The sequence below is a fragment of the Anolis sagrei genome, chromosome 1 (assembly GCF_037176765.1).
Source record: "Anolis sagrei isolate rAnoSag1 chromosome 1, rAnoSag1.mat, whole genome shotgun sequence".
Lineage (NCBI taxonomy): Eukaryota > Metazoa > Chordata > Lepidosauria > Squamata > Dactyloidae > Anolis > Anolis sagrei.
In genome coordinates, this window is record NC_090021.1 from 303,662,623 (window position 1) to 303,689,325 (window position 26,703).

At 41.2% G+C, this 26,703-nt stretch overlaps 1 protein-coding gene across 2 annotated transcripts; it reads right to left on the minus strand.

Moving 5' to 3' along the window:
- Positions 1–1,802: 1,802 nt before the first annotated feature.
- On the minus strand, positions 1,803–25,572 carry FBXO33 (F-box protein 33). 2 transcript variants are annotated; one of them, XM_060758815.2, is made up of 4 exons: positions 24,833–25,572; positions 7,806–7,916; positions 4,280–4,965; positions 1,803–3,787 (listed from the first exon to the last, which is right to left on the minus strand). In XM_060758815.2, the coding sequence occupies exons 1-4, from the start codon at positions 25,567–25,569 to the stop codon at positions 3,516–3,518; spliced, it is 1,806 nt and encodes a 601-aa protein (XP_060614798.2). In that variant the 5' UTR covers positions 25,570–25,572; the 3' UTR covers positions 1,803–3,515. The 2 variants fall into 2 exon arrangements, with proteins under 2 accessions (XP_060614798.2, XP_067318985.1); XM_067462884.1 differs by having other exon boundaries at positions 3,618–3,787; positions 4,264–4,965.
- Between the last annotated feature and the right edge of the window lie 1,131 nt (positions 25,573–26,703).

Below are 26,703 nucleotides of genomic sequence, written 5' to 3' on the forward strand. Positions count from 1 at the left end.
CAGCTCACAGGTCAACCTTGTAAAATAGTAAGAAATAAAAAATGGCTCAAATTTTCCTCCTGCCTTGAATTTATGTGTACTTCCTACAGAACAGCACATATGCCAGTGATAGAGAAATAATGAAAAGTCAATTATGCAGATTAAAATTGGAGTTTTGTGTATCACAGCTGTTATGCTAATCATAGAAGTATAGAACACTCATGACTAAACTATTCAATATGATCTTATCATATTCAACTTAAGCTTCCTTCCATTATGTAATCTGTACTTCTTACAAATGTTTCCACTACCACAGCTTTGAAAGTAGGCATTTCCACACTTGTTTGGATGTTATGAGGATGTAGAAACCAAATCGTACATTAACAGGGGAAACTGGTTCTGTTTCTTTGCAGAACAATTACAAATTATTCACCTTCTTCTATCATGTACACATTCTTAAATAAGAAGAGAATTATTACACCTCTGTAGCAGAGCTCCATAGACAGATTGTGGGTCCCCAGAATGGTACCGGGACTAATAATGCTTTATTCTTCCCATCAACACAAGTGCAGTGTTAAAGCTTTTAACTTTGTGTGGTTTTATACTGATAGTAATGTTTTATAATGTTTTCATATATGTATTTTTGGATTTTAATTTTGATTTTAATTTTAATGTATTTTATAACTGTATATTGTGAAGGCATTGAATTATTGCCTATCTGTAAGTCGCTTTGAGTCCCCTCCGGGCTAGAGAAAGGCAGGATATATAGTAAATAAATAAATAAAATTTGAGGGAACAAAGTACCACATTTCATAAAATCTAAGGCACACTTTTTCCATTTAAGCTCCAAAAATGGGATGTGCCTTAGGTTCAATGGCACCTTACATTCACCCACTCTTGTGTGTGAGTTAGAAGAGGAAGAAGGACTCTAGCTCCAAACAGTTCTGAAGCTAAGGACTATTTTGTCCTCAGTCCCACGAGATGGCTATTTGCTGTCTGACTGCGCTAAGTGCCACTTCCTGCACCTACTGCTTTCCCAGTGGGCCCACATACTTAGTAAAATAGACTCAAGTAAACAAGATGACTCCCTCCTCACCCCACAGGAAAGATTGCACTACAAAGTCACTTTGAAACAAACAAAAAAGGCATTGTGCATGCAGAGGAAATACTAAAAAATATTATAAGAAAATTATTTTTTCTGAAATTGTACCTTTAAAAAAACACCCAAAGAACCACGGAGTGCGCATTACATTTAACGATGCCTTAGATTTGTCAAAATATAGTATGCGGTGTTAAACACTAATAAAACTGATAAGAAGACAATGCAAAGAAAATAGTATGCTTGTTTGTATAAAAATCGAAACGCATTTTGCCTTATTTCAATTTACCATGCAGTCATGCCACCCAGGAAATGCAATAATGGGTTCCAAGAAGTAAAATGTAAGTCAAAAACCTGAAGGATTTTCATAGTCTATTTAATAGTGGGACATAGACACAGATATTCACATGGTTTTTTTTGAACTAAAGTGATTTACTAAGAAAGGGATTGGGGTTTTCAGTATTCTATGCTTTTAAGGTTTATTTTGCCATTGTGATTATACAATATCAGATCATATTGGAAGATCTGGCCTTCTGCTCATCTTATTTTCTCAAAATCCTCATAAAGCATTAACCACACACACATACAAAATACCCCCGTCTCATATTTCAGAATGCAAAGGTTTCTGGACTTTAAACTGTGAGAACAAGCAATTCACAACAAAAAGTGGGACTTGTTGGGCAGTAAAACTATTGAGCTGATATAATAAAATATTTTGTGATGCTCAGTTTTAATGCTTTATTCATTGATTAAAAGAATATACATTTAACATAAACCATACAACATCAGTCATCAAGTCAAACACTCAGCTGGTTTCCTTACATTTTCTGTCAGGAGTTACTTTAGTCTGATCACATTTATAAGATAAAATCTCACCACATCTGGCATATACACACACTGTGCCAGTGGATTCACTCTACTGATGTACATATAAAATCCGCATGGTATGTGCTCACTGGAGACAAAACAGCGCACACCTGTCAAAAGGTCATTTTAATATAAGATGGTAAAACCATTTGTAAAACACATATAAACTTTTCCATAAATAGAATCATATCTGGACATCTGTTGCATAAATTGTGTTTTCCAAAGCTTACAATATGGCAGCCAGGTCTCAGCACTGCTGGGCACCCACGTTGGCCACTTACTTTATTATTGCAGACTGTCCTTTAACATTAAATGCACAACATTCGTACCACTTAAAACTTGGGTCAGGTGGAAGTCTCACAGAGACCACGTCTGTACCGCGGTTGCCCTGAAACAGTTTAAATCGGCTTTTAAAGCCTCTCAGATATAACAAGATTTTAAAACATACTTCATGGAATGTTCTTCATGCATCATAGCAGCTCATACCTGTGATAGAACAAGGCTTGTTTCTGTTTTCTTTTCCTTCCTTTACATTCACTATTCACAGTGAAACAGGTGCATGTTTAAGAGTTCTGAGGTTGCTGACTGAGCCACAGCACAGCTGTGTACCACAGGTCGAAATTCGACCTTATATATTACAATCTAGCAGTATCTGGCTGACCAAAAATTGGCCGCCCCTGCCAGCATGTGGGCACTTCTTCATTTTAATCTATTCTTTGGCAGCTGACACAGGCGCTGACAGAGAAAATCCAGTGACTTAGTTGCTAGGGATTTCACGACTAATGTTTGTTTGCAAGCAAAGAAGACTTATAAATTTATATCTAAATTGTTATGGTTTTACCCCATCGGAGTGTAAAGACTTAACATTTCTTTTAAATCTGGGCCCAAAGCTAACTTGTACAGAAAAGCTGACAGACCACGAGAAAAGAAGCTATAATTCATTTACAATGAAGCTACAACTTAATAGCTTTCAGAGTCAGGTAAACATCTGAAGGAGCTACACAGTGCAAGAGACTACTGATTCATATTCAAGGAGGAGGTTGCAGAGTGGCGGTATTTCATGCTTCAGATATTGTACGTGAAATCAAAGCAAAGGTATACAGTAAATGGTATTGACAGTCCTGATTTTTTTTTTGTTTAAAAAGCCTAAGTAGCATGCTACCAGTTTACATGACAATGACTGCATTCAAAACCACCGGGCTATGGATAGGAAAAAGATGTTTGGCTCCTGAGCACAAAAACTCCGACAATAGTAAAATCAGTGAAGTTGCAGAGTTACTCAAAACAAAAGAAAGTTAGCCGGCAACCTCAGACAACCTTCGGCCACATCTGAGTTTTGTTTTGTTTTTGTAGACAAGTCCATTAACCGTGAAAGCCCTAAACGTTGCCACTTTCAGCTTCTAAACCAATACCCGACTACGTTCTTTGATCAAGAAGTAGAATATACATATATAATTCTATATAGCTAATACTGATTAAACACAGCACAAGAGGGGTTAATTCACACTACTGAAAAACATAATAGGACCCTACTTGCATATGTAACCACAGGAACTGTAAATAAAGAGAGCTAAATGCCTTCACTGAAGCTTTGCATTTCTCTGTAAAAATGACGAGTCGGCTCAGTAAAGACACTGAGTAATTCTATGTCCATGACTGCGTGCCAAGGTCGACCCAATCCAAGGGATACCTGCTCAATGAGATTGTGTACGGGATCCACATCCTGATCAGCCAGTTCCCCTTGGTCAAAATCAATGCTTTCTTCTGTGACTTCAAGCACTTTCAAGTCGGAGCCACGAAGACGAGCAATTGCAATCAGGTTGTGAGCCCAAACGGTGTAACCTGAAATAGAAAGTCAGATATTGCTTCTTTAATGAACTTTAGATTATCTTAACCTCTGCCAGCCTCCCAACTTCTCCTCTCCATCTAGCATTTTTTCTTAAAGGGTTTCTTGTGAGAAACCACTATTTTTGGTCAGCTCATGAATTTCTTAGTATGTATTTTGTATACTTCCTGGTACATATTTTGTATACTTCCTGTGTATGAGACTGAAGCACCCAGTGCGGGAGCTTAACACAAGGGCAATATCCCTATAAAGATCAAACAAAGCTAAAGTTCCTTTTTTATCAGTTTTTGTAACTGGCCGCCTTTTGAACTAGTTATAACCACTCCCTCATGCCTGAAACTAGTGTAAATTTTACTCCTGCCCAATAACTTGATTTTTTTCCCCTTTCGGGTGAAAAATAGTGACACATCAAGTGTTTATCCACACACATACTGATGTGCAGGTTTCTAAACTACCCATGTTTTGCACTCACGGAAATAGCTGCGTACCATGTACTGCCAGAAGAGAGAGCCTTGTGCACCTCCAGGCCAGTAAAACCAATGGATCTTCGGTCCGGTTGTCGCTGAGATCTGGGAAGCCAGACATATCTATCACATCATTCATTAGTATGAAATGGGTGAGGAATTTATCATACTGCCTAGATATGAGATCAACAACAGCTCCTGAAACGCAAGTGATGTAGCTGTCAAAGTGAATCCTCTCCAGCGGGATACTGGGCTTTAGAATCCTTAACATGTCATCACTCTTGATATCAAAAGCCATTATATAGACCCGAAGATTGGTGCTGTTGCGTATCAGTGCCTTCCAATCCTCATCTTCTGGCATATTTTCCAAGGACTTGTGCATTACAGAAATATTGTGGACCAGAAGAGACAGTCGATACAAAGGCACATGATTACTATCGGACAAGACTCTTGCCATTTCTGCTGTAAAATCACAGAAATCCAAGGCGAGTGAACGAAGATTGACAAAGCGCTCCAATTCAATTGCAGTGATAAGAGTGGTATTACCAGGGATGTGGTTATCCAGTAAACTCAGGTGTTCCATGGTGTTGGCAATAGGGTTTGAAAGAGATGACAATGATGTGGGTGTTACGATTTGCAGCATAAACCCACATGACAGCCATTTCAGTTGCCTGCTGTTACCCAATATTTCTTCAAAAAGCTGCTGTATTCTGCAAGAAGAAACACAAGGAACCATTTTATCCTCCTAGAGTAGAAGTATTTCATTCACTGCCTAGTTTAGGCAGTAATAAGCAACTTAACACTCCTATATCAACACACACTAGCTAGAAATACCAAGTTTATATATTTAAAACAAGAAACATGTGGACCTAGGGTGAAGGAAGTATAAATAAAGAGCTGTAAAGCTCTCACGAAAGTGCCCTTGGTTTTGAAGTGCTACTACCTTCCACCAGCACATGCTCAAGGCAGCTAATGATTATTATGACTCCTGGGGAGAATAGCCTGGTGATTTAATCATAATTGCTTCCACTTCGTGCATAAGTACTTTGTATGTCTTTTTAAAACAGCAACAAAATTAGTATTCCAAATGTGAGAAACTATTATGAAAAAATATGTTGTTGAAGGCTTTCATGGCCAGAATCAATAGGTTACTGTGAGTTTTCTGGGCTGTATGGCCATGTTTCAGAAGCATTCTCTCCTGACGTTTCAACCACATCTATGGCAGGCATCTCAGAGGTTGTGAGATTTGTTGGAAACTAGGCTAGAGGGGTTTATATATCTGTTTAATGTCCAGGGTGGGAGAAAGAACTCTTGTCTGTTTGAGGCAGGTGTAAATGCTGCAACTGATCACCTTGATTAGCATTAAAAAGTCTAGCAGCTTCAAAGCTTGACTGCTTCCTGCCTGGGGGAATCCTTAATGGGAGGTCATTAGCTGGCCAGATTTTATTCATTTTCATGGTTTCCTCCTTTGACAATTTCAACAGAAAGGAGGAAACCATGAAAATGAACAAAATCTGGCTACCAGTATTTAAAAATTCTAAAATCAGAACAGTATTTATTTATTTATTTCTTACATTTATACCCCGCGTTTCTCCCCCCGAAAGGGGACTCGGGGCAGCCTAACAAAAGCATCATACGATGCTAGAATCATAAAAACAACCACAGTACAATCAAAATATTAAAACAACAATTAAAACAATTAATTAAGACACATCCATTAAATCAAAATCCAAAAACCAGTCCGGGTCAATTCATTGCCATAAGTTGTGTGATCTTCTTCCACTTGCTGCTCACTGATCAATCACTTGGTCCCATAACCAGGTCTTGATTTTCCTTCTAAAAGACAAGAGGGAGGTGGCCAATCTGATATCTCTAGGGAGGGCGTTCCATAAGCGGGGCCACTGATGAGAAGGCCTTGTCCCTCGTTCCTATCAACCTCGTTTGCGATAGTGGTGGGATCGAGAGCAGGGCCATTCCTGAAGATCTTAAACTTCGTGATTGTTCGTGGCAAGACATATGTTTGGACAGCAAAGAAAGAACAACACTCAAAAATGAGGGAATTCCAGACAAGAAATAGTAAGGGCCAGCTAATTACCTCCCAATAAAGGATGCCCCCAGGCAGAAGGCAGCCAAGCCTTGAAGCTGCAAGGTTTTTAAATTCCAATCAAGGTGATCAATTGCAGCATTAACGCTTGCCTCAAACAGACAAGAGTTCTTTCTCCTACCCTGGACATTCCAGATATATAAACCTCAATTGCTTAGTTTCCAACAAATCTCACAACCTCTGATGATGTCTGCTACAGATGTGGGTGAAACGTCAGGAAAGAATGCTTCTGGAACATGGCCATACAGCCTGGAAAACACACAGCAACTAATTATCAAAAAACACCGCAAATAGTTTTCACAGCTTCAGTTGTCCCTTCACTAATTCATATTAAAAATCAAGTTAGAAACTGAATTATTGAAGTACAGGCAGTCCCTGACTTACAAACAACTCATAGTTAAGAACAGGTGTGAGACAACAAGTGAGAGACATCTCCAAGGAAGGGAAATTCACTCCTGAAAGAGTTATCATGGGAGAAAGGTGTCTCCACTGAAGCTTTTTCACCCAGCCTTCTTTCCATAACAAGCCAGATTTTCCAAAATCCAATTCTTACAGGGACAGAAAGTGAGGTGAAATCTTCTAGGTCAGTGGTTCTCAGCTTGTGGGTCCCCAGGTATTTTGGCCTACAACTCCCAGAAACCCCAGCCAATTCACCAGCTGTTAGGATTTCTGGGATTTGAAGGCCAAAACATCTGGGGACCCAAAGGTTGAAAACTATTTTTCTAGATGCATAAAGTTAGGCCAATGTGCTCACAATTGTCCCAAACTTTGGTCTTCTAGATGTTTTGGACTTCAACTACCAGAATCCTCAGCCAGCTTGATCAACAGCTGAAATCCAAAGGCAATGGAAGGCAAAAGTTTGGGAAGCACTACGCTAGAGGAACAGGATAGTTTAAAAGTTTTTTAAAATGTCACCAGTGAATTTGTTAAACTCTGGGCAAACACAGCCATGCAGAAGTGCATGCACACCCTTTATGTACCTCGGTCTCACTTGACCTTACTGAATCAAAGGAAAAATCTTCAAGCATCTGTTGAGATGTAACAATTTCCCCTTTTTGTACTATGGCCCAGATAGCATAAGATTTACTACATAGAGTTTTGGGTAGCATTTCTGCTGAAAAACATGGGACGATAAGACTTTGAGATTTTTCCTACTCTAATTCTAAAATTTATTATTTGAATTTTTACTAGATCCTATCCCAGTACCTATTACGATCGTTGGTTTCTATAATGGCTACTTTCAGCAAAGACCAATCTGTTTGCAGAAGAAATTATGATAAATAATATAAACAGCCCAGAAACCACAAACACCTCCATTAAGTGTTGAAGAGATACAGCATACAGACAAATGCAAAGGATGGTATTTCTACAAGCCTAGCATATTCGCAAACCAGTTTCTACCAACACAAAATTAAGAATACTATAACAATATCTTTAATAACTTACTGTTTAATCTTTTTGCCATCTGGGTCCACTTTGCTGAGGTATGTATTTGATATACTTCCATGTTGTTGTAGAATGCTTATATCGCCAAACAGACTTAATTTTTGGAGATTCCTGTTTGGGAGAAAAAGACTTGCGTAAGTTTGAGGCATCTGAAAATATCCTATTTGTCTATTATACAATAATCACCAGCCAGTACACGAGATCTGGGTTTATCAAGAAACCAGTTAACTTTCTAACAATCAGCATTTGAAGTGACAAATAAAAGATTTTCAGGACCAATGTTTTAATTTGCTCAAAATTATGAACATCATAAACAATATAGCTGGCATCCTGCTGGTGACACACACGGAAGTCCTACTTATGTCTGTGTATTATTTTTTATGATCAGGAAATTCAATTCTTCCATCTATAATGATCTACAGGTCCCCGCTCTTACTTCCTCTGCTTCTGGGACACTCCACACTGCTGCCATAGACATTGGGCAGTAAGGAGAAAATTGCCAGGTAGTGCTGGCTGTGCTTTGGGAGTGAAGAATAATCAAAGCATCCTTCCAGAAGTCCTCTAAGGGTATACAAGTATGATGTCTTTGTGTGAGGAGCTGATTAAACACAACCTATCCATCACATTATCCCTTTGTGGCCGATTGCTTGTGGAGTGGGGGAGGGGGCATCCCAGCCCCATGAGAGTAGGCATCGGGGCTCAAGGAGGTGGGAGGACATGCATGACAAAGCTTTATGCTCTGCTGATACGAATAGGTTATGGGCCATGATGGATCTTTTTCTGAATTCTCCATCAAAACGTGCCAGTAATATTCCACATAACCCCTGAGTATGAGGAATATTATGGTAAAGAGAAGTAATAAAATTAGACATAATGCTGACAAGTTAATGCTGAGAGGTTTGTGGAAGAGACTGGCAAAATACACGCCAAAATAGAATATCCTGCAGCTGGAACCACCGGGAATTGTGTGGGAGTTGTGTCATAGCAAAGGGAGAGGAAAATTGAAAGACCTTGACCTCATGAGTCTGTTTCTTCTCTTGCTTTTTCCTTCTTCTTAATACAAAGGACAGAATGGGAGACAACCATCTAAGCAGACTTCTTTCTCACTCGTAGTAGTATGTTTTTACCAAAGTTGTGACATTTTTAATAAATCCTACATTGCAGGGCTCAGACACAAGTGTAGCGACCTGGCTAATCATTACTTAGAAGCTCTTGAATAGGATTCTCCCTGATACAGATTAGATAACTTGCCAGATCTCTACAGAGGACAAAGTAGGAGGCAAAAGACAGCAGCAATTCCTTGGACTATTTTCAGAAAGGCTGACTAATAAAGGCCGTGCGGAAGGCTATGAAACTAAATGTAACATGCAGAAATTTTTCAGAGTAGACGTTTCTAGCACAAGACAGTTTTATATTAGAAGTTACACAAATGCTTTCTATCTCTTGTTTAAATATTTCTGTATTCAAGGTCACAAAATGCAATAACAAAGAACCTCAAAAGGATCTTTGTAAAGTACAGGAACAAGTTTTAAAATGGCAAATATTGTTGTAAGTATGTGGTGCAAATTAAGGCTACAAATTTGTGCTGGCACTGATTGATCATGAAAAGGAACTTCCAGCTGAGGTTGACAGACCAGTGAAAATGTCACTCAGATGTGCAACTACTATGAAAATGTAAATTCCATGTTGGAGATCATTAAGGAAATAAATAAAAATAGCAATATTCAAGAACATTGTGTAAAATTCTGGTGACTGTATCTCAGAAAGGGTATTGGTAGTTTAGAGAGGTATACAGTACAGAAAAGAGCAAAAAAAAAATCCATGGATTGGAGCAACTCTGCACCATGAAACATTGCAAAACTAGCAAAAATGTATAACACTAAGCATGGCATGGAGAAAATAATAAAGACAATTATTAAATAGTATTTAATAATAATCAAATCCAGGGTCATCCAATGAAGTTGAATGGTATGAGCCTCATTAGAAGAAAGGCAGCACTTCTTTAAACACCTTTAAGTCAGTGCCAGCCTTATTCGACCAGGCTCCTATTCATTGAACTGGCAGCTATACAGAATTGTCCTATTCTGTATAGCAAAGATATTAAAGCTATGTAATTTACCATGGGCAAATACAGTGGGCCCAATTTTCATCACCGTGGTAAGCTGACAATTGGCCCCAAATATGATCTGGAACATGACTTCCACTTTATACTTCAGGTAGTTGGGGGGGGGGGGTGCTATTTTTTTTGCGTTTCAGATACTGGTAAGTTTTGGGTGGTACTTTGAGGCTATAACATTGTTCCAAAGGGCATTATTTGGCCAATCTTCTCTCCAATTAAACAACACTTTAGGGGAATCAGAGAAGTAACTGGAGACCATTAAAAAGTGGTTGAATGCTGCCATAAATCTACAGCCCCCCCCCCCTACTTTCCTACAGCAATGTACATACCACAGATAATGTTATGTCTCACATATGCCATTCTCTGGATACACTGGATACTGTCAATGTTTTATTTATTTTCCCTACGTGTTTGTGCTGTGAATGCGCACTAATGGTACTCTCTCTGCGCATGCGCAGTCTCACCTTTCTCTCAAAATGGAATTCACATATGCAACCAAAGAGGTTGCCTTGCAAATACTTTCTAAGGGGCTAGCTTTTCTTTCCGATCTACATGCCCCACTTAGAAAATCCAGGCCACCACAATGTGAATATTTTAATTAGATACAGCAGCCAGTACCCAAGAACATCAAGCACTACCACTATTTTTAGCTTTGCGGGATGGCATTTCTTGCCTTAGGTACTATGGATGCTAAAAGAACAGCACTGTCATTTGAAAGTTGCATCCAATTGTGTAATCCCCAAAATGCTGTACAGCTTAGAACCAAACTAAACCAAAAGACCCAGAAATGCCACTGCTTTGTCAAACACAAACAGATAACCCACATGTGTGTCTTTCACAGACTCCACGAAGAGGAAACAATTGTGATCTTAGCTGTAGCCAAATTAACTTTCATTTATAGCTGCACTATGAACAAGAGCTCACCAAGTCACCTTATCATCAACAGCCTCTGCACAAATTTTCAAAACTTAGAGGAGCAATGGCTTCCTTGATTCAGTATATACACCTGTAGTTGGGTCTTTTGTGTTTTCCTACTGCCTTCTATCATGCCAAGCATTAGTGTATTTTCTGGTGAGCCATGTCTTCTTATGATGAGTCCAAAGTACAATAGTCTTAATTCAGTTGCCTGGCGTCCAGGGAGAGTTCAGGGTTGATTTGTTCTAGGACAATACATGATGTGAAATCACTGTGTACCTGTTCTCCCTGTCCTGCCAGCTGCTAACACTAATATGAAACAATGACAACGAGATCTACAACGTATGGCATGATGTCACATATTGTGTTGAATATCACAAGAAATGGTTAGACACATAACCTTGTTAAGTCTGGGTATTAAAACAGAGAATTTTATAGAAAAAGGTCATCTGTCCTCATTAGTAATACTGATATAAGAATACTTCATGTACTATGGAGTGAATAATTGGAGCTCATAATCTCATCACCTATAACCAGACATAGCATTAGAGCTCTTGATATTCTAGCTGAGAAAATGGAACCATGAAGTTGTCTACTGACTTACAGCCAGCCTATGAATTTTGCAGAGTTTTTAGGCAAGGAATACACAGAGATAGTTTTGCCTCCTCCTCCTACCTTGAAATGTAGCCTACAGCATCTGACATTCATTGGTGGTCTCCCATCCAAGTACTAACCAAGTAATCAAGTACTAACTTCTTAGGATCTGGTACTTGAAGTATATTCAGGCTGGTCAAACTATTTCCAAAGATTGCACTAACAGATGATCCTGAGGAATACTTAATAAACTCTGAACCTGTTAGTCTTATGATAACCCAAAAATCCTAAGAATAAAAATCCTAAGAATATAAAAAGTAACTATTAAGTAGTGTCAAAGAAATATCTACACATCAAAGATAACAATTTCCAAATGTAGGCCATTGGCTCTAGAATTTATTAATAACTAGCTGTACCCGGCCATGCGTTGCTGTGGCCCTCAGAAAACAGAGGATTTGCAGACATGAAGCAATCAGGGCTAGGGAACTCCTCCCACCAAAGGTTTCCTGCTGGCTAGTAGAAGCCAGGCTGTTAAGGTGCAAGGTGGTATGGAAAATAAAGTAATGAGAAGCAGCCACTGAAGCTGCAAGGCTTTTCAGTTATATTCATGCTGGCCAAGACTCTCAAAAAAGCCTTTTTGAAACAGAGTCTGGGTGGCCATCTGTTGGGGGTGCTTTGAATGTGATTTTCCTGCTTCTTCACAGAATGGAGTTGGCCTGGATGGCCTACCAGGTGTCTCTCTACTCTAGGGCTCTCTGATTCTATATTCTTCTCTTCCCTTCACCAGTTTCCCCTTTTCTTTCTTTCTTTCTTTCTTTCGTTCGTTCGTTCGTTTCTTCCCTGCCTCTTCCCTTCCTTTCCCATCCCTGCCTCCTTTCCCTTCCTTCCTCTTTCTTTCCTTCTACCTTTCCTTCCATTCATAATGGGTGGCAATTTGTCCAGTGGTTTTTGAGTTCTGTTAATCCCACAAACATTACATTTTTATTTATATAAGATACAGAAGTTTCAGTCTGTGTTGTGCTTTTGGGCTTTATAGCAATTTGCAGAACTACTTGGAGAACTCTGTGTTCCATATTATGTCCTAGATCTTTCAAAAACTATTAATACTGGCCTGCCTTATTGTGTACACAGAATTCAAGTAAAGTCATTAAATCTTTGGCCAGCAACTAACTGTCAACAAGGGCCACCCCCCTCTACAACTGCAATCCTTTTCTCTCATATATTGTGTCTTTTTAGATTGTAAACTCATGGACAGATAACTGTCAAAATTATAAACTGCTTGTGTAACACGCCATGTTCACAAGTGACACTATATAAAAAAGATTCTTAATTTTGAGCAATGATGGAGAGTTTGCAACATGGGCTCTGCTTATTGATTCACTCCCAAACCAGATTCAGGGTTTTTTTTCAACTCCTTCTCTTCCAGCACAATTACAAACAGAAGTTTTAGCAAAACGCTTTATCTAGGCTGCTCAGTTGCTCACTATAACTCCCCTGTGCTCTGGCCCATGTATAAAAGGAATACTGTAGCTTAAGTACAAAATCAGTTGAGGACACTGACAATGCCTCACTTGCTGCTCATACTGCATAGTAGAAGATGAGTTTAAAGAGCCCTTTCCTTGAGCCTCATGCTGCAAGAAAGAGGTTCTCAAAGAATAGGTTGCAAAAGCATGGAAATTACTTGTGATCAGGAACTATGCAAGGTTCAAAACCAGAAGGAACCCAGATTTGAGCCCCAGGAGTCTATCTCTACATTAATACAATTTAACCAAGTAGTAATGTACCCATTAATATGGCATACCATGTTGTCATTTATGTGGCCTCTGTCAGCCACACTGGCTGTCTCATATGATGGAAGTATGCCACTGGAATGAGATACCACTCCTTTCTGCCCTCCCTTCAATAAGAGAAACACAATTTCAACCCTGTATATTAGCTAGACACACTATTTCAGCCCTGTTAATTATCTAGACTTTTTATGTGGAAGGATACTCTAGAACTCCCTCTACATAAGAGAATCTCCACAGACGAAATATTGAAATTGATGGATTAGGAGTTTAAATGCAGATCCTCAGATGTTCAGGAAATGTCAATATCCACATGTTTGATTAGAACATACTCCAATCAAACCAAATAGGATTTACAGGACTAATCTTACTGCTACTAATATACAGGGTTAGTCAAAATGCATAGGCCAATAAGCCATTCAATTGAATGGCTTATTGGCCTATGCATTTTGACTAACCCTGTATATATATGGCTGTTATTAATTTGTTTGACTTTTGTATCTGGAAGAACCAGACATAACAATAAACAAAATACAAACAACTTTGACTGTGTGACCTTCATCCCCTGCTAATAGAAGCAACCACCAACTTATACTTTCACATGCTCTGTTGTTTATGCAGTATATGTGAATTGTATAACAAGCTATGCAGAGAGAAATCTACTCTATTTATTAAGAATTCACCATGCACAGGGAATACATGAATTACACAACCATGAAATATTGTAACAACAGACATCATTTTGACAAAACTTTCCAGAAAAGTGTAATGGTAAGATATGTAAAACCTTTTACTACTGACATAAAAATACTTATCAGTTTGCAAAATATATCCATGTGCACTAGTGCCTAAAATATGAATAAGGTGACAGCTTTTTCATGCTCTTCAATGATGATCTGTCAAATTTCACTAACATCAGGGAAATGGATTGTAAGCAGTTTCCCACATTTCTTTCAGTCAAATAATAGGATTATTATTGATTTTTAGCTACATTTCCCCTACCTACACAATAAAAATACATTTTAACAACTTATAACTAAATAATATTTAGTGGATTTAGTAATAGCTTGGTTAGTTCTTCCACAATACCGATGCTCCACTTTTCCCCAACCTTGCTCCATCGTACTCCACACTCCCAGAACACAGGGAAGCCACAAAGATGGGCATAACACTTGCCTGGAAATTCTGTTGTGCCAACAACCCAGCATAAACCTGTTTGAAAACAGATCTATTCTCTGAAATACATGTAGAAGTGAGAAGCATATTTTACAATCAATATTTCTAGGAAACATCAGGATTATTTGGCTCTACAGCAGGAGTCTGGATTGTGGGGTCCTCCAGATACAAATCCCATTCACCTTGCCAACTTCCTTTGTCTAATGGTAGTGAAGGATGACAGCACCTGCAGTCCAGCAATATATGGAAGGCAATACTTTTCCTTAGTGCATCTACATTGCAGAATTAATGCAGCTTGGTGCCATTTCAACTGCTATTGTTAAATGCTATGAAATCGTGGGAGTTTTAGTTTGATGAGGCATGTACACAATTTGGCAGAAAAAGCTAAAGACCTTGTAAAACTACAACATGAATCATGGTAGTTACAGTGTTGTTGAACTGAATTAATTCAATAGTGTAGATGCACACCCTGATTCTGCTCTACATTTTGTTCAGCTAGCTAGTATAAATCAGTTCCCACAGTGAGGACATATTCTGATCTCATTTCAATATTTTAAGATTTAACCGAAGAGCAAAAATTGAGAATATCCATCTATAAAATATACTATGGTGGGGCAAGAGAGTCAACAAGACAAAAGAACCACTGATCTACACTGTAGTTACCAGAAACTCCAGATATGACCAATGCCATTAATGACCTGACTTTCATTCCCAGCATACCTGACAGTATCCTCTCTAAGAATTTGCTCAGTTTTCCAGGGCAACTCAATGCTAACTTCCAGGTGAAACATAACATAGAATGACCTGTGGGACCTAGCAAATTCCTATAGAGGTCATTTTATCTAGGGCTTGGGCAATTGAAACTGGAGTTGGGTTCTGTAGTTTCTGGGTCTTGCTGTAGTATCACCTTTACACCCACTCTTTACACAGTCAACAGCACAACATGAAAATCCAGACAGAGGCAGATCACGCTATGCTTTTTGATGTACTACTTCTCACTATTTGTGGAGCTACATCAAATTAAGTCATGATACCACTGTGTTTTGTGGGTGGGTCCACAACCAATAACACTTTCATGTTGCAAACCACAAACGCATAGGCTTTTCCAAAGGCTGTTAAACAAGTTTATAATTATAAACGTTCAGCCATCAAACAGAATGATTTGGAAACGTATGCTACTTTTTAATGTTCTGCAACCTGACAATTACTATTGAGTCCTCTCAAGGGCTCTACTGTCACTAGAGAAGCTTGATTCTTTCAAGCAGAAGAAATGCCAAGTCAGAATTCTATTCTGAATTGAAAGCTTTTAGGATATTCCATTTCAAAGCTTAGGAATCTATTTCCTTACATTCCAAGCTATTTTAAGAACACTTTAATCTCTATTTTTATTATTCTTCTCAACCCTGTGAATGAAGAACTTATGAAGAATGTTTGGAAGCTGTTTCAAATAATCAGTTCTTGCAATAAAACACACTACTTTACTTGAGATCAGCCTGTGAGAAAGATAATACTACCAGGGTTCTCATCTAATAAATACTTCAATGATATGGATATTTTCCATTGCCCCAATAATCCACTAAAACCTATTCACAAGGTATTGTTGCCATGTTTTTGCAATTAATATTTTTCCATTAGGCTCTTTCCATTTCAAAAATTTGGTGACAGAGATAAACATTTCATTTTTCAGTTGCCTATAGATCCTAACATACCTCTTTATCCTTATCCCCTAACTTACTCAGTTTCTGTAGGTATATGCTCTAACTGTTTAAAATCACTGCATAACACCTCTTGCACAAACCAAGACCAGATGCACTTTGCCCAGGAAACAAATATGAGAAATGCCGATAATCAGGAGGCAGTTGCAGTTGAAGAAAGAGAAAGTGAAACAACAGGTACAACTAGTTTAACATCTTTTATTTCAGAATGTCAGGAGAGTAAGCCAGAGTTAGCTTTCATACAATACTAAATCAGCACATTTTCAACTGCAAAGGATGTAATTTGCAAAGAAATATCAATTAGCATCTTGAGTACCATAGTGGAAAATGGAACACAGAAATAAATGAACTTTAAGTGAATCAAAAGATATGGTTCTTTCATTATTTTTTAGTTTTCAACTAAACAATCTAGTCTTGAACATATTGACATGGAAAACTCCAATTTGGTTGCCACATATAAAGGAACAAAGCCCGTAATTGTAGATTTTCTCCCATACTATCTTCCTGGTCTGTGACAAAGCAACGGAAATAAGCAAGACGATTGCATGGAGAAAAAAGAACAGAGAAGGCCAAGGCTGTCTCCTAGCACTAAACTATGGCTTCGTTTTCTGTGTGAAAGACTTCACTATTTCAGTGTTACCTATTGCTGGGTATAGCTATTTAAAACTGCACTGTCATTCCAATCCTACAAGAGAAACAAGGCAGGATAGCAAATTATCCTGACCAAACTTGTTGTTACATGAGAAAATGTGCATGCAGTGAGGTATTGTATTGCATGCTTAGACATAGTTTTTCGTGATAGCAACATCAAGGACATTACAATTATGCCTGCAACATTCAAGACCGAGGAAGCAGACCTGATACCAATGTATATCCACATTATGCAGTTTCTGTCACGAATGAACAGTGGAGATGAGGATGAGACTTTCCATGCATCTGGCCATGCAAACGATGCCCAACTTATGCTCATCTCTATCTACTTCCTCAGTCTGCAACCTGGTTTTAATTTTACTGTCTACAGAATGGACTTGATACAGCTGAAGCTAAACAAGTTGGTTCTATATATTGCTCAAAGAGAGACTATACTGGATCCATAAATAAGTTGCTTTGTGGCATAAAAATTGGTATAAGCAAAAGGATCTTCTCTTGCAGACAAACCCTACACATTTTAACTCCCTAAGGCCTACTTCCGGGGGATGTGTGCTGGAAGATCAAACCCCATCCCCCGCCCAAAATGCAGAATCACCTCTTTTACTCACTTATATGGTCCTGCAGCATTATATGTGTGAAGATCAAAATATCTCTGCAACACTGTAGGAGGCAAAGAAACTTGGAAAATGCAATGTGGACCACACAGAGATGGATATTATTTATTTATTTATTTAGAGAAAGGGACTAAAAACATTCATTTGCTTCTCCATTCAAAACTGTCGCCTTGTTAAGGTGTATTTCCTTACAAGAAGCAGTCATCATGGCCTTATTAGGAGCATTTATGTGTAACATGTACCTTGTTCTTCAGATTAGCTGGTGAGCTACCTAATGAGAAATTGTTGTGTTTTCTGTGTGTTTAACCATACTCTCAGTGATGCTGACAAAACAAGATTGCCTCTGAAACATCAAACAGCTATAGCAGATTTGCTTGAGTTAACCTTACAAAATAATTGTATGCTTGCTAAATAAGAACAGGAGTCAATGTTCATGTGACCATGGTCTAAAGTTGGTTAACAACATGGGTAATCAAACCATAACCCATAGCCATCATCCAAGACAAGCCGATGTTATAACATGGCAGGGTTTACAATCCCCATGTATTAATGAAGAAAGCTCTACATTCCATTAACTGCTTTGTTTTCACATAGGCACAGAATGGCATCACAGACAAGAAAGAGATGAAGATGCTGTCACCTCTACTTCCAGATTTAATCGAGCCAATATAAATCCATTTTAAGGATGCTGTGTGTAGTTCAACATCCCTATAACTTTGGCAGGTTGCTAGAGGAAGACAAAACTATCTTGCCTGAGCCTAGCAGCTTCTCCCCATGTTCTCTATTGCCTTTCATTTTTTCTTGACTTTTTGATTTGTTCTTCTAGTCAGTTCACATCCATCTTAAACAAACTATTTTTCCTCTCCCAAAACTGCTTTTTCTATATTAAAGTGCAACTTAAGTTAAAACATGAAGCAACAATAAGATCCCAACAGTAAGTCAGTAAGCAATTTCACAGCTATGGCAAAATGCTGTTTTCTGACCTATAGCTCACATATACTTCACTGTAAGAGTATCTACATGACCTCATACGACAGAGTTGGTGCATCACAGTACACTGAATACTGAGGTGAAAGTCTGGAAAACTCTGTTCCTACTTCAGCAAGTTTAAACACTTACTGAATGTTATAGCCATAACAATTTCATACTTCTGAGCTGTGATTTAAACAGAGCCCAGTCACAGGATTTTCTTATTCTTGATACTAGAAATTACTTAAATAAGAAAAATGATAGAATATGCTACTGTATAGAGCCAGGTCTAGAAAAGTGAAGCGCACATGATGTGGGAAAGGTGAAACCAGAATAGTAGGGGAGGAAATGAAACAATATGTATAATGGCTAGGAACATTACAAGTCAAATTAGGTTTCTTTATTTTTTAAGAGAGTGAATAATAATAATAACAATAATAATAATAATAATAATAATAGCTTTATCTATAACCCACCCTCTCTCCCTGAAGGGACTTGGGACAATTTACAAAAATAACAAAAATAACAAATATTAAATGCTCAAAAACAGATAACAGATAAACAACAGTCAAAGCAAGGCAAAACATGAAATAAGATTAACTCAATATAGCTTATAAACAGCCAAAATAAGGGTTAAATTAAATAAACATAATAAGTGCAAGGAGTCAAACCAATTAAAACACAATACATTAAAAGCTTGACGGTGATTGTGCTAAATGTTTACAAATGCAACATATGCATTTAATTGTGACCTCTTTATCACATTGCAGGCTACACCAATATCACTGAACTGGATGGTTCGATATCACTATTAAAAAAAGAGATTCCCAAATCAGTGTAACACACACATATATAAGAAAATGTAATTGCTGTCTCCAGCATTTGACTTCAAAATAATTTTATGACCAAATGCAGATTAAACATTTTAATACTTCCCTATGCAGGTCTGAACGATTTTGTTTTACTAAAACAAAGAAGCTTGTGAAATCTAAAGGCTAACTAAAGTATTATGGTATATTATGGTATAAGCTAACTAAAGTATATATGGTATTCCCTTCCCATGTTTCTGGATGCCAGTTCCTATCAACATGAGTCATGGGGCTGGTGGAATAATAGGATGGGGAGTGTAATTCAAACACCATCTTGAGGAAGGCTTGCATCAGCTCTGAGGGGTATAATTCACTTTGTCATCTGTTGAAGTATTATAGTTACCATGCAAACACTTTATAGTGGACATGAGAGAAACATCATTCATTCATCGGTTGCCTGTATCGGCTGTAACATCTGGAAATCATGCTATGAATCCCAATAAGAAAGACCTGGAAAATGTGCTCGAAGACCCTTTCACAATGTTCCTGGACAGAACAAAAACAGCATCTCTCTATAGTCCCTGAAATGCTCAGGGAAGGGCAATCTTAATCTCAGCAGAGAGATATTTTCGACTGCTGCTGATGACGTGCGTACGTGTTGTTCCTTTATGTTACGCTTCCCCAGAGCAGCCCCGGTACACCTCTCCCCCCCTCTCCACCCGTCCGCAACTCTCCTTCCTTCTTCCCCATTCAGGCGCCTTCCTCTGCCACGTGACATGCAAGGATGCAACAGGTGGGTCCTCTCCCTTCCCAACCTATACAAAACCCCACCAGTTGAACTCCTGCCCCAGCCATACAAAAGAGCAAGAGCTCAGGAACTTTGCAAGAAAATAAAGTGGAAGCAACAAGAAGCTTTATTCCTTGATGCTTCCTAACCAAGAGGTAGGGATGATGATGATGCGGTGGCTACTCCCTCCTCCTCCCTTCCCTTCCTCCCTGCAAAGGGATTTGTAGCACCTTAGAGACTGTGAGAGAAAAGCTGACTAAACAAGCTTCTGCAGACTTCACTTTCTCACATTTATAGAGCCCTGGAGGCAGACTTTTAGGGCCAGATCCCTTTGCAAGCTATGTTTCTAAAGGCAAAAGGATCTGGCAGCAGCTTTGAGGCTGAAAGAACAAGTGTTTCTCAGGAACAATTTACTTCCTCAGATGCATGGAGGGACTTGCCCTAAGGGTCTGTCCGCTCTGTGCATCTTTGGGAGCACCCACACTATAGGATACAATTCGAGTCCACTTTAATCACTATGACTTCATGCTACGGAACAATGGATGTTGCAGTTTTACTAGGTCTTTGCCTTCTCTGCCAAGGATGGTTTGGTGTTGCAACAAACTACAGCTCTCAGGGTTTGATAACAGTTAGCGGTGGCCCCTTCACTGTGGAACTCCCTCCCCATCGATATTAGATCTGCTTCCTTCTTCCTCCCTCGCAATTGAAGGGAGAGGTTGCCAAGTTGGAATGTGTCCAGAGGAGGGTGACTAAAATAATCAAGGGTCTGGAGAACAAGCCCTATGAGGAGCAGCTTAAAGAGCTGGGAATGTTTAGCCTGAAGAGAAGGCTGAGAGGAGACATAATGAGGGCCATGTACAAAAATGTGAGGGGAAGTCACAGGGAGGAGCGAGCAGGTTTGTTTCCTGCTGCCCTGGAGAATTGGACGTGGAACAATGGCTTCAAATTACAGGAAAGGAGGTTCCACCTGAATATTAGGAAGAACTTCCTAACTATGCGAGCTGTTCGCCAGTGGAACTCTCTGCCCTGCAGTGTAGTGGAGGCTCCTTCTTTGGAGGCTTTTAAGCAGAGGCTGGATGGCCATCTGTTGGGGGTGCTTTGAATGTGATTTTCCTGCTTCTTGGCAGGAATAGATCTCTTCCAAATCTGATTCTATGATCTTGTCCTTTAAAAAGGAAGTGAAGACTTGGCTATGAAACCAAGCATTTTGAGAGTCATCACAGTGCAATACGCGGCTATGTCTATGTCTATGTCTAGTCTGCAATTAATGACACAGCACTGCACTTTCACCCCATGCCCTAGTTCACTGGTTTCTACTTGCACTATCCTATTCCCTTGTCCTTGTTTACAGATGGCCATGTTTTATTACAGTTCTCAACACAGGATTTTGGGCATTGTTTTGAGCTTAAATTATTGTTTTATATGCTATTGGTTTTATCTGGTATTGTATTGTGTATTTATTTTATGCATTGTTTTAGTCACATTGCGCCATATGTAAGCCGCCCTGAGTCCCTTCAAGGAGATGGAGGAGGGGTACAAAAACAGTTATTATTATTGGTATTTCTATTACCAAGTTAAGACAATCAGAATGGCTTTTAGAGTATGATTTTGGGACAACATGCTAGGTTTTAACTGCTTACTTAAATGTAGTTATAGGTTTCTGTCTTATGATTATGATGTGTAATGCATTTTGTACGTTTTCTGATGCGGCATTTAATCTCTTGAATGAGACATGCTGCATTAATTATACACCTAACTCAAGAACAGGAAGCGTAATGTTGGTAAGACAGGAAAAGAAATTTCAAGATGGGCTTAAAGCCAACCTTAAAAAAGCCTTAAAAACTGTGGCATAGAAACTGAGAACTGGGAAGCCTTGTTCCTTGAGCACTCTAACTGGAGGTCAGCTGTGACCAGCAATGCTGCAGAATTTGAAGAGGCACAAATGGGAGAAATGTGCCAAGAAGTTGCATCAAGCCAGCCCTGACTGGGACCGCCTTCCACCTGGAAACCGATGTCCTCATTGCGGGAGAACACATGGATCACGAATAGGGCTCCACAGCCACCTACGGGCCCAAGGGATTGCCTAAGTAAGTATTACAATACAGTCTGAGCCCTGCCACATGAACAATGGAGGACCTTCTTATAGCAATACCCAGAGGCACTGCAAGTGGGCAGCTACTGGTCAAAGGCCATTTAGTATTATGCCAAGTTTTTTAAACTTTGGGTTGCTGTTAGTTTTTCGGGCTGTATGGTCATGTTCAAGAAGCATTCTCTCCTGATGTTTCGCGTGCATCTATGGCAGGCCTCCTCAGAAGTTGTGAGGCCCTCACAACCTCTGAGGATGCCTGTCACAGATGCAGGCAAAACGTCAGGAGAGAATGCTTCTGGAATATGGACATACAACTTACAGCAACCCATTGGTTCCTGCTATGAAACCCATCGACAATACATTTTAAAACTTTGTTTGTGTTTTTATATTACAATTGTACCCTCAGTTTGCTTCTGATAACGTAAAGGTTTTCCCCTGACATTAAGTCCAGTCGTGTCCAACTCTGGGAGTTGGTGCTCATCTCCATTTCTAAGCCGAAGAGCTGGCGTTGTCCGTTTTTTTAGTTCTTTTAATCCCACAAACGAACATTATATTGTATTGTTGAAGGCTTTCATGGCTGGAACCACTGGGTTGTTGTAGGTTTTTTCGGGCTATATGGCCATGTTCTAAAAGGCATTTTTTCTCCTGACACATCGCCTGCATCTATGGCAGGCATCCTCAGAGGCAGTGAGGATGCTTGCCATAGATGCAGGCAAAACGTCAGGAGAAAAAAAATGCCTTTAGACCTGACGTTTCGCCTGCATCTATGGCAAGCATCCTCAGAGGTAGTGAGGATGCTTGCCATAGATGCAGGCGAAAGGTCAGGAGAAAAAATGCCTTTAGACCTGACGTTTCGCCTGTATTTATGGCAAGCATCCTCAGAGGCAGTGAGGATGCTTGGCATAGATGCAGGCGAAACGTCAGGAGAAAAAATGCCTTTAGACCTGACATTTTGCCTGCATCTATGGCAAGCATCCTCACTACCTCTGAGGATGCTTGGCATAGATGCAGGCGAAACGTCAGGAGAAAAAAATGCCTTTAGACCTGACATTTCGCCTGCATCTATGGCAAGCATCTTCAGAGGTAGCGAGGATGCTTGCCATAGATGCAGGCGAAACATCAGGAGAAAAAAACGCCTTTAGACCTGACATTTCACCTGCATCTATGGCAAGCATCCTCAGAGGCAGTGAGGATGCTTGCCATAGATGCAGGCGAAACGTCAGGAGAAAAAAATGCCTTTAGACCTGACATTTCGCCTGCATCTATGGAAAGCATCTTCAGAGGTAGCGAGGATGCTTGCCATAGATGCAGGCGAAACATCAGGAGAAAAAAACGCCTTTAGACCTGACATTTCACCTGCATCTATGGCAAGCATCCTCAGAGGCAGTGAGGATGCTTGCCATAGATGCAGGCGAAACATCAGGAGAAAAAAACGCCTTTAGACCTGACATTTCACCTGCATCTATGGCAAGCATTCTCACTACCTCTGAGGATGCTTGCCATAGATGCAGGCGAAACGTCAGGAGAAAAAAAAATGCCTTTAGACCTGACATTTCGCCTGCATCTATGGCAAGCATCCTCAGAGGTAGTGAGGATGCTTGCCATAGATGCAGGCGAAACGTCAGGAGAAAAAATGCCTTTAGAACATGGCCCGAAAAAACCTACAACAACCCAGCGAACATTACATTTTTATTTATATAGAAGATGCTGTTGGGCTTGGCCTCATGTAAGCCACCTTGAGTCCCCATTGGGGAGATGGTGGCAGGGTATTAAATAAAGTTGTTTATTATTATATTATTATTATTATTATTACCAAGGCAGAAACATCTCCAGCTCATCCCCTGTTTGGGTATCAGCCAGCACGTCAACGACTTAAATCAAGACATAGTTTTCTTAGATCTACAGAGACACTCGCTGGAACACCTCAGGAAGTGAGAGTCCAAAAGTGGCAGGCTCAAACCCAGAACCTCAATCCATGGGTGATACCAGATGAGAGACTCCCCCCTGGAAGGTGCTGAACAGACTGCGCTCTGGCACCACGAGATGCAGAGCCAATCTTAAGAAATGTGGCTACAGGGTGGAATCCTCGGCATGCGAGTGCGGAGAAGAACAAACCACTGACCACCTGCTGCAATGCACCCTGAGCCCTGCCACATGCACAATGGAGGACCTTCTTGCGGCAACACCAGAGGCACTCCAAGTGGCCAGATACTGGTCAAAAGACATTTACCCAACTACCAAGTTTGCAAAATCTGTGTTTTTTGGGGGTTTTTTTTAATCTGTGTGTTTGTTTTGCTCTGTTAGAAATGTAATACAATGGTATGGTTGCTGATAACACGATAAATATAAATATATTATTATTAGGGGCGAAAGACGGGCCTCCCCCGAAGAGCTCGGGCTGGTCCAGGGTCCAGAGTGGAGAGACACTCTGAGGAAGGAAGAAGCACAGTTTGCAATGACAGTGTGGAATGGTTGCAGCTTCAGACCACTTGTAATGGGGGTTGTAGTTTTACAAAAGTGGGGCCAAGCTGCATAGAGGAGGCTAGGCCTGGGTCAAGTTGGGGGATGCAAGTGTTTTGGAGTTCAACTCCCACCATGCCGAACAGCCTCAGGCCCTTTCCTTTTCCCCCTCAGCCGCTTAAGCGGCTGAGGGGGAAAAGGAAGGGGCCTGAGGCTGTTCGGCATGGTGGGAGTTGAACTCCAAAACACCCGCAGGCCTCAACTTTACCCAGGCTTGGGCCTAGTCAAAACAACAGCCCTCGGGATGCCGTAGCCGTGGAAGCGCGTGAACCGAGGCCTCACCTGTTGTTGCGGACGCTGCTCAAGACGCAGAGTACGAGCTCCAAGTAGGTCCGGAGCAGCTCCAGCCAGCGAGGGCAGAGCGGCGCTTCCCCGCCGCCTCCTCCTCCTCCTTCGGGGCCTGAGGCGGGGACCACTCCCGCGGCGGAGTCGGCATCCGCTTCGAGGCCTTCCTCGGGCCCCCCTCCTGCTCCTCCTCCTCCGGTGGGGTAGTTGTCCGCGGCGAACTGGACGCGGAGCTCCCTGACGAACCAGCCGCACTTGCGCATGAGGAAGTCGAGTCGCGGGCGCTCGGCGGGGCAGACGCGGAGGCTGAGGCGCAGCCGGGGCCACAAGGCCGGGTAGAAGAGGCACTCGCGCCAGTGCGAGCAAGCGGCCGAGGCCCGGAGCCGGTCCGGCGCGGCCAGGAAGGAGAAGATGTGCACCACCAGCTCGCTGGGCAAGGAGCCCGCGCCCACCGGGGAAGACATCATGGTGGTGGCCCGAGCGGGAGGAGCCGCCGCGGGGGGAGCCACCGGCCGCCGCCGCCGCCGCCCCGAGCCCGGCCCCGGCCTCCCCTCAGGCTCCTGCGACAAAAACAACAACATCAATGACAAGGCGCCCAGGGAGGAGGAGGAGGAGGAGGGAGGAGAGAGGAGGAGGAGGGACCGGGCTCGGATGCCTGCCTGGCCGAGCCAACCAACGCGCCCTGCCGCGGGGGGAGACGGGCGGAGGGAGGGAAGGAGGGAGGGACGTACCATTGGGGCGGGAGGAGGAAGCGGAAGGCACCAACGCACAGGAAGGGAGGGAAGAGAAAGAGGGAAGGAGGAAGGAGCCAAACAGGAGGGAGGGAAAAGGAGTGCAGGGCAGCATTCTCCGCAGTATGATTAGTCTATTCATTTATACCAGGCTTGGACAAACTTGGGCCCTTCCAGTCTTTTGGACTTCAACTCCCACCGGTTGTTGGGAATTGTGGGAGTTGAAGTCCAAAACACTTCGAGGGCCCAAGTTTGCCCATGCCTGATTTATATACTGCTTTTATTTATTTACTAGCTTGGGGACCCAGCAGTGCCTGGGTTATTTAAGAAAGTGGGTCATGGGGGCTCTGTGTGCCAAGTTTGGTCTGTATTGGTCATTGGATCAGGGTTGCAGTGGTCTCTGGAAGTGATTGAAGGTACTCCCAAGTCCCATCATCCACAGTTCGGCCTCCTCCAAACTACACCAGGATGTAGAGTGGGTCGTGGGGGGCTATGTGTGTCAAGTTTGGTCTTTATCGGTTATTGGATTTTTTTGTTGTTGTTGTGTCAGGAGTATCCTGTTGTGAGAGAATTGGCCGTCTGCAAGGACGTTGCCCAGGGGACACCCGGATGATTTTGATGTTTTATCATCCTTGTGGAAGGCTTCTCTCATGTCCCCACATGAGGAGTTGGAGCTGATAGAGGGAGCTCATCCGCCCCTCCCCAGATTCGAACCTGCGACCTGTCGGTCTTCAGTCCTGCTGGCACAGGGCTTTAACCCACTGTGCCACTGGGGGCTCCAGGTTATTGGATTAGGTTCACAGTACTCTCAGGAAGTGAGTGATGGTACTGCAAATACCATCATCTGTGGTCTGTCCTGCCCAGGTTGTAAAGTGGGCCATTGGGCCTCTGTGTGCCAAGTTTGGTTCTGATCTGTCATTGGTGTGGGTCACAGTGCTGTAAAGAAGTGAGTTAAAGTACTGCAAGCCCCGTCATTCATGGTCCATCCTCCCTCAAACTGCACCAGGATTTAAAGTGGGTCATGGGAGGTCTGTGTGCCAAGTTTGGTCTTGTTCTGTTGTTGTTGGGGGCCACTGTGGTATGTGGGAACCAAAGCATTTGAAAGTACTACAAATCCCATCATCCATTGCCCATCCT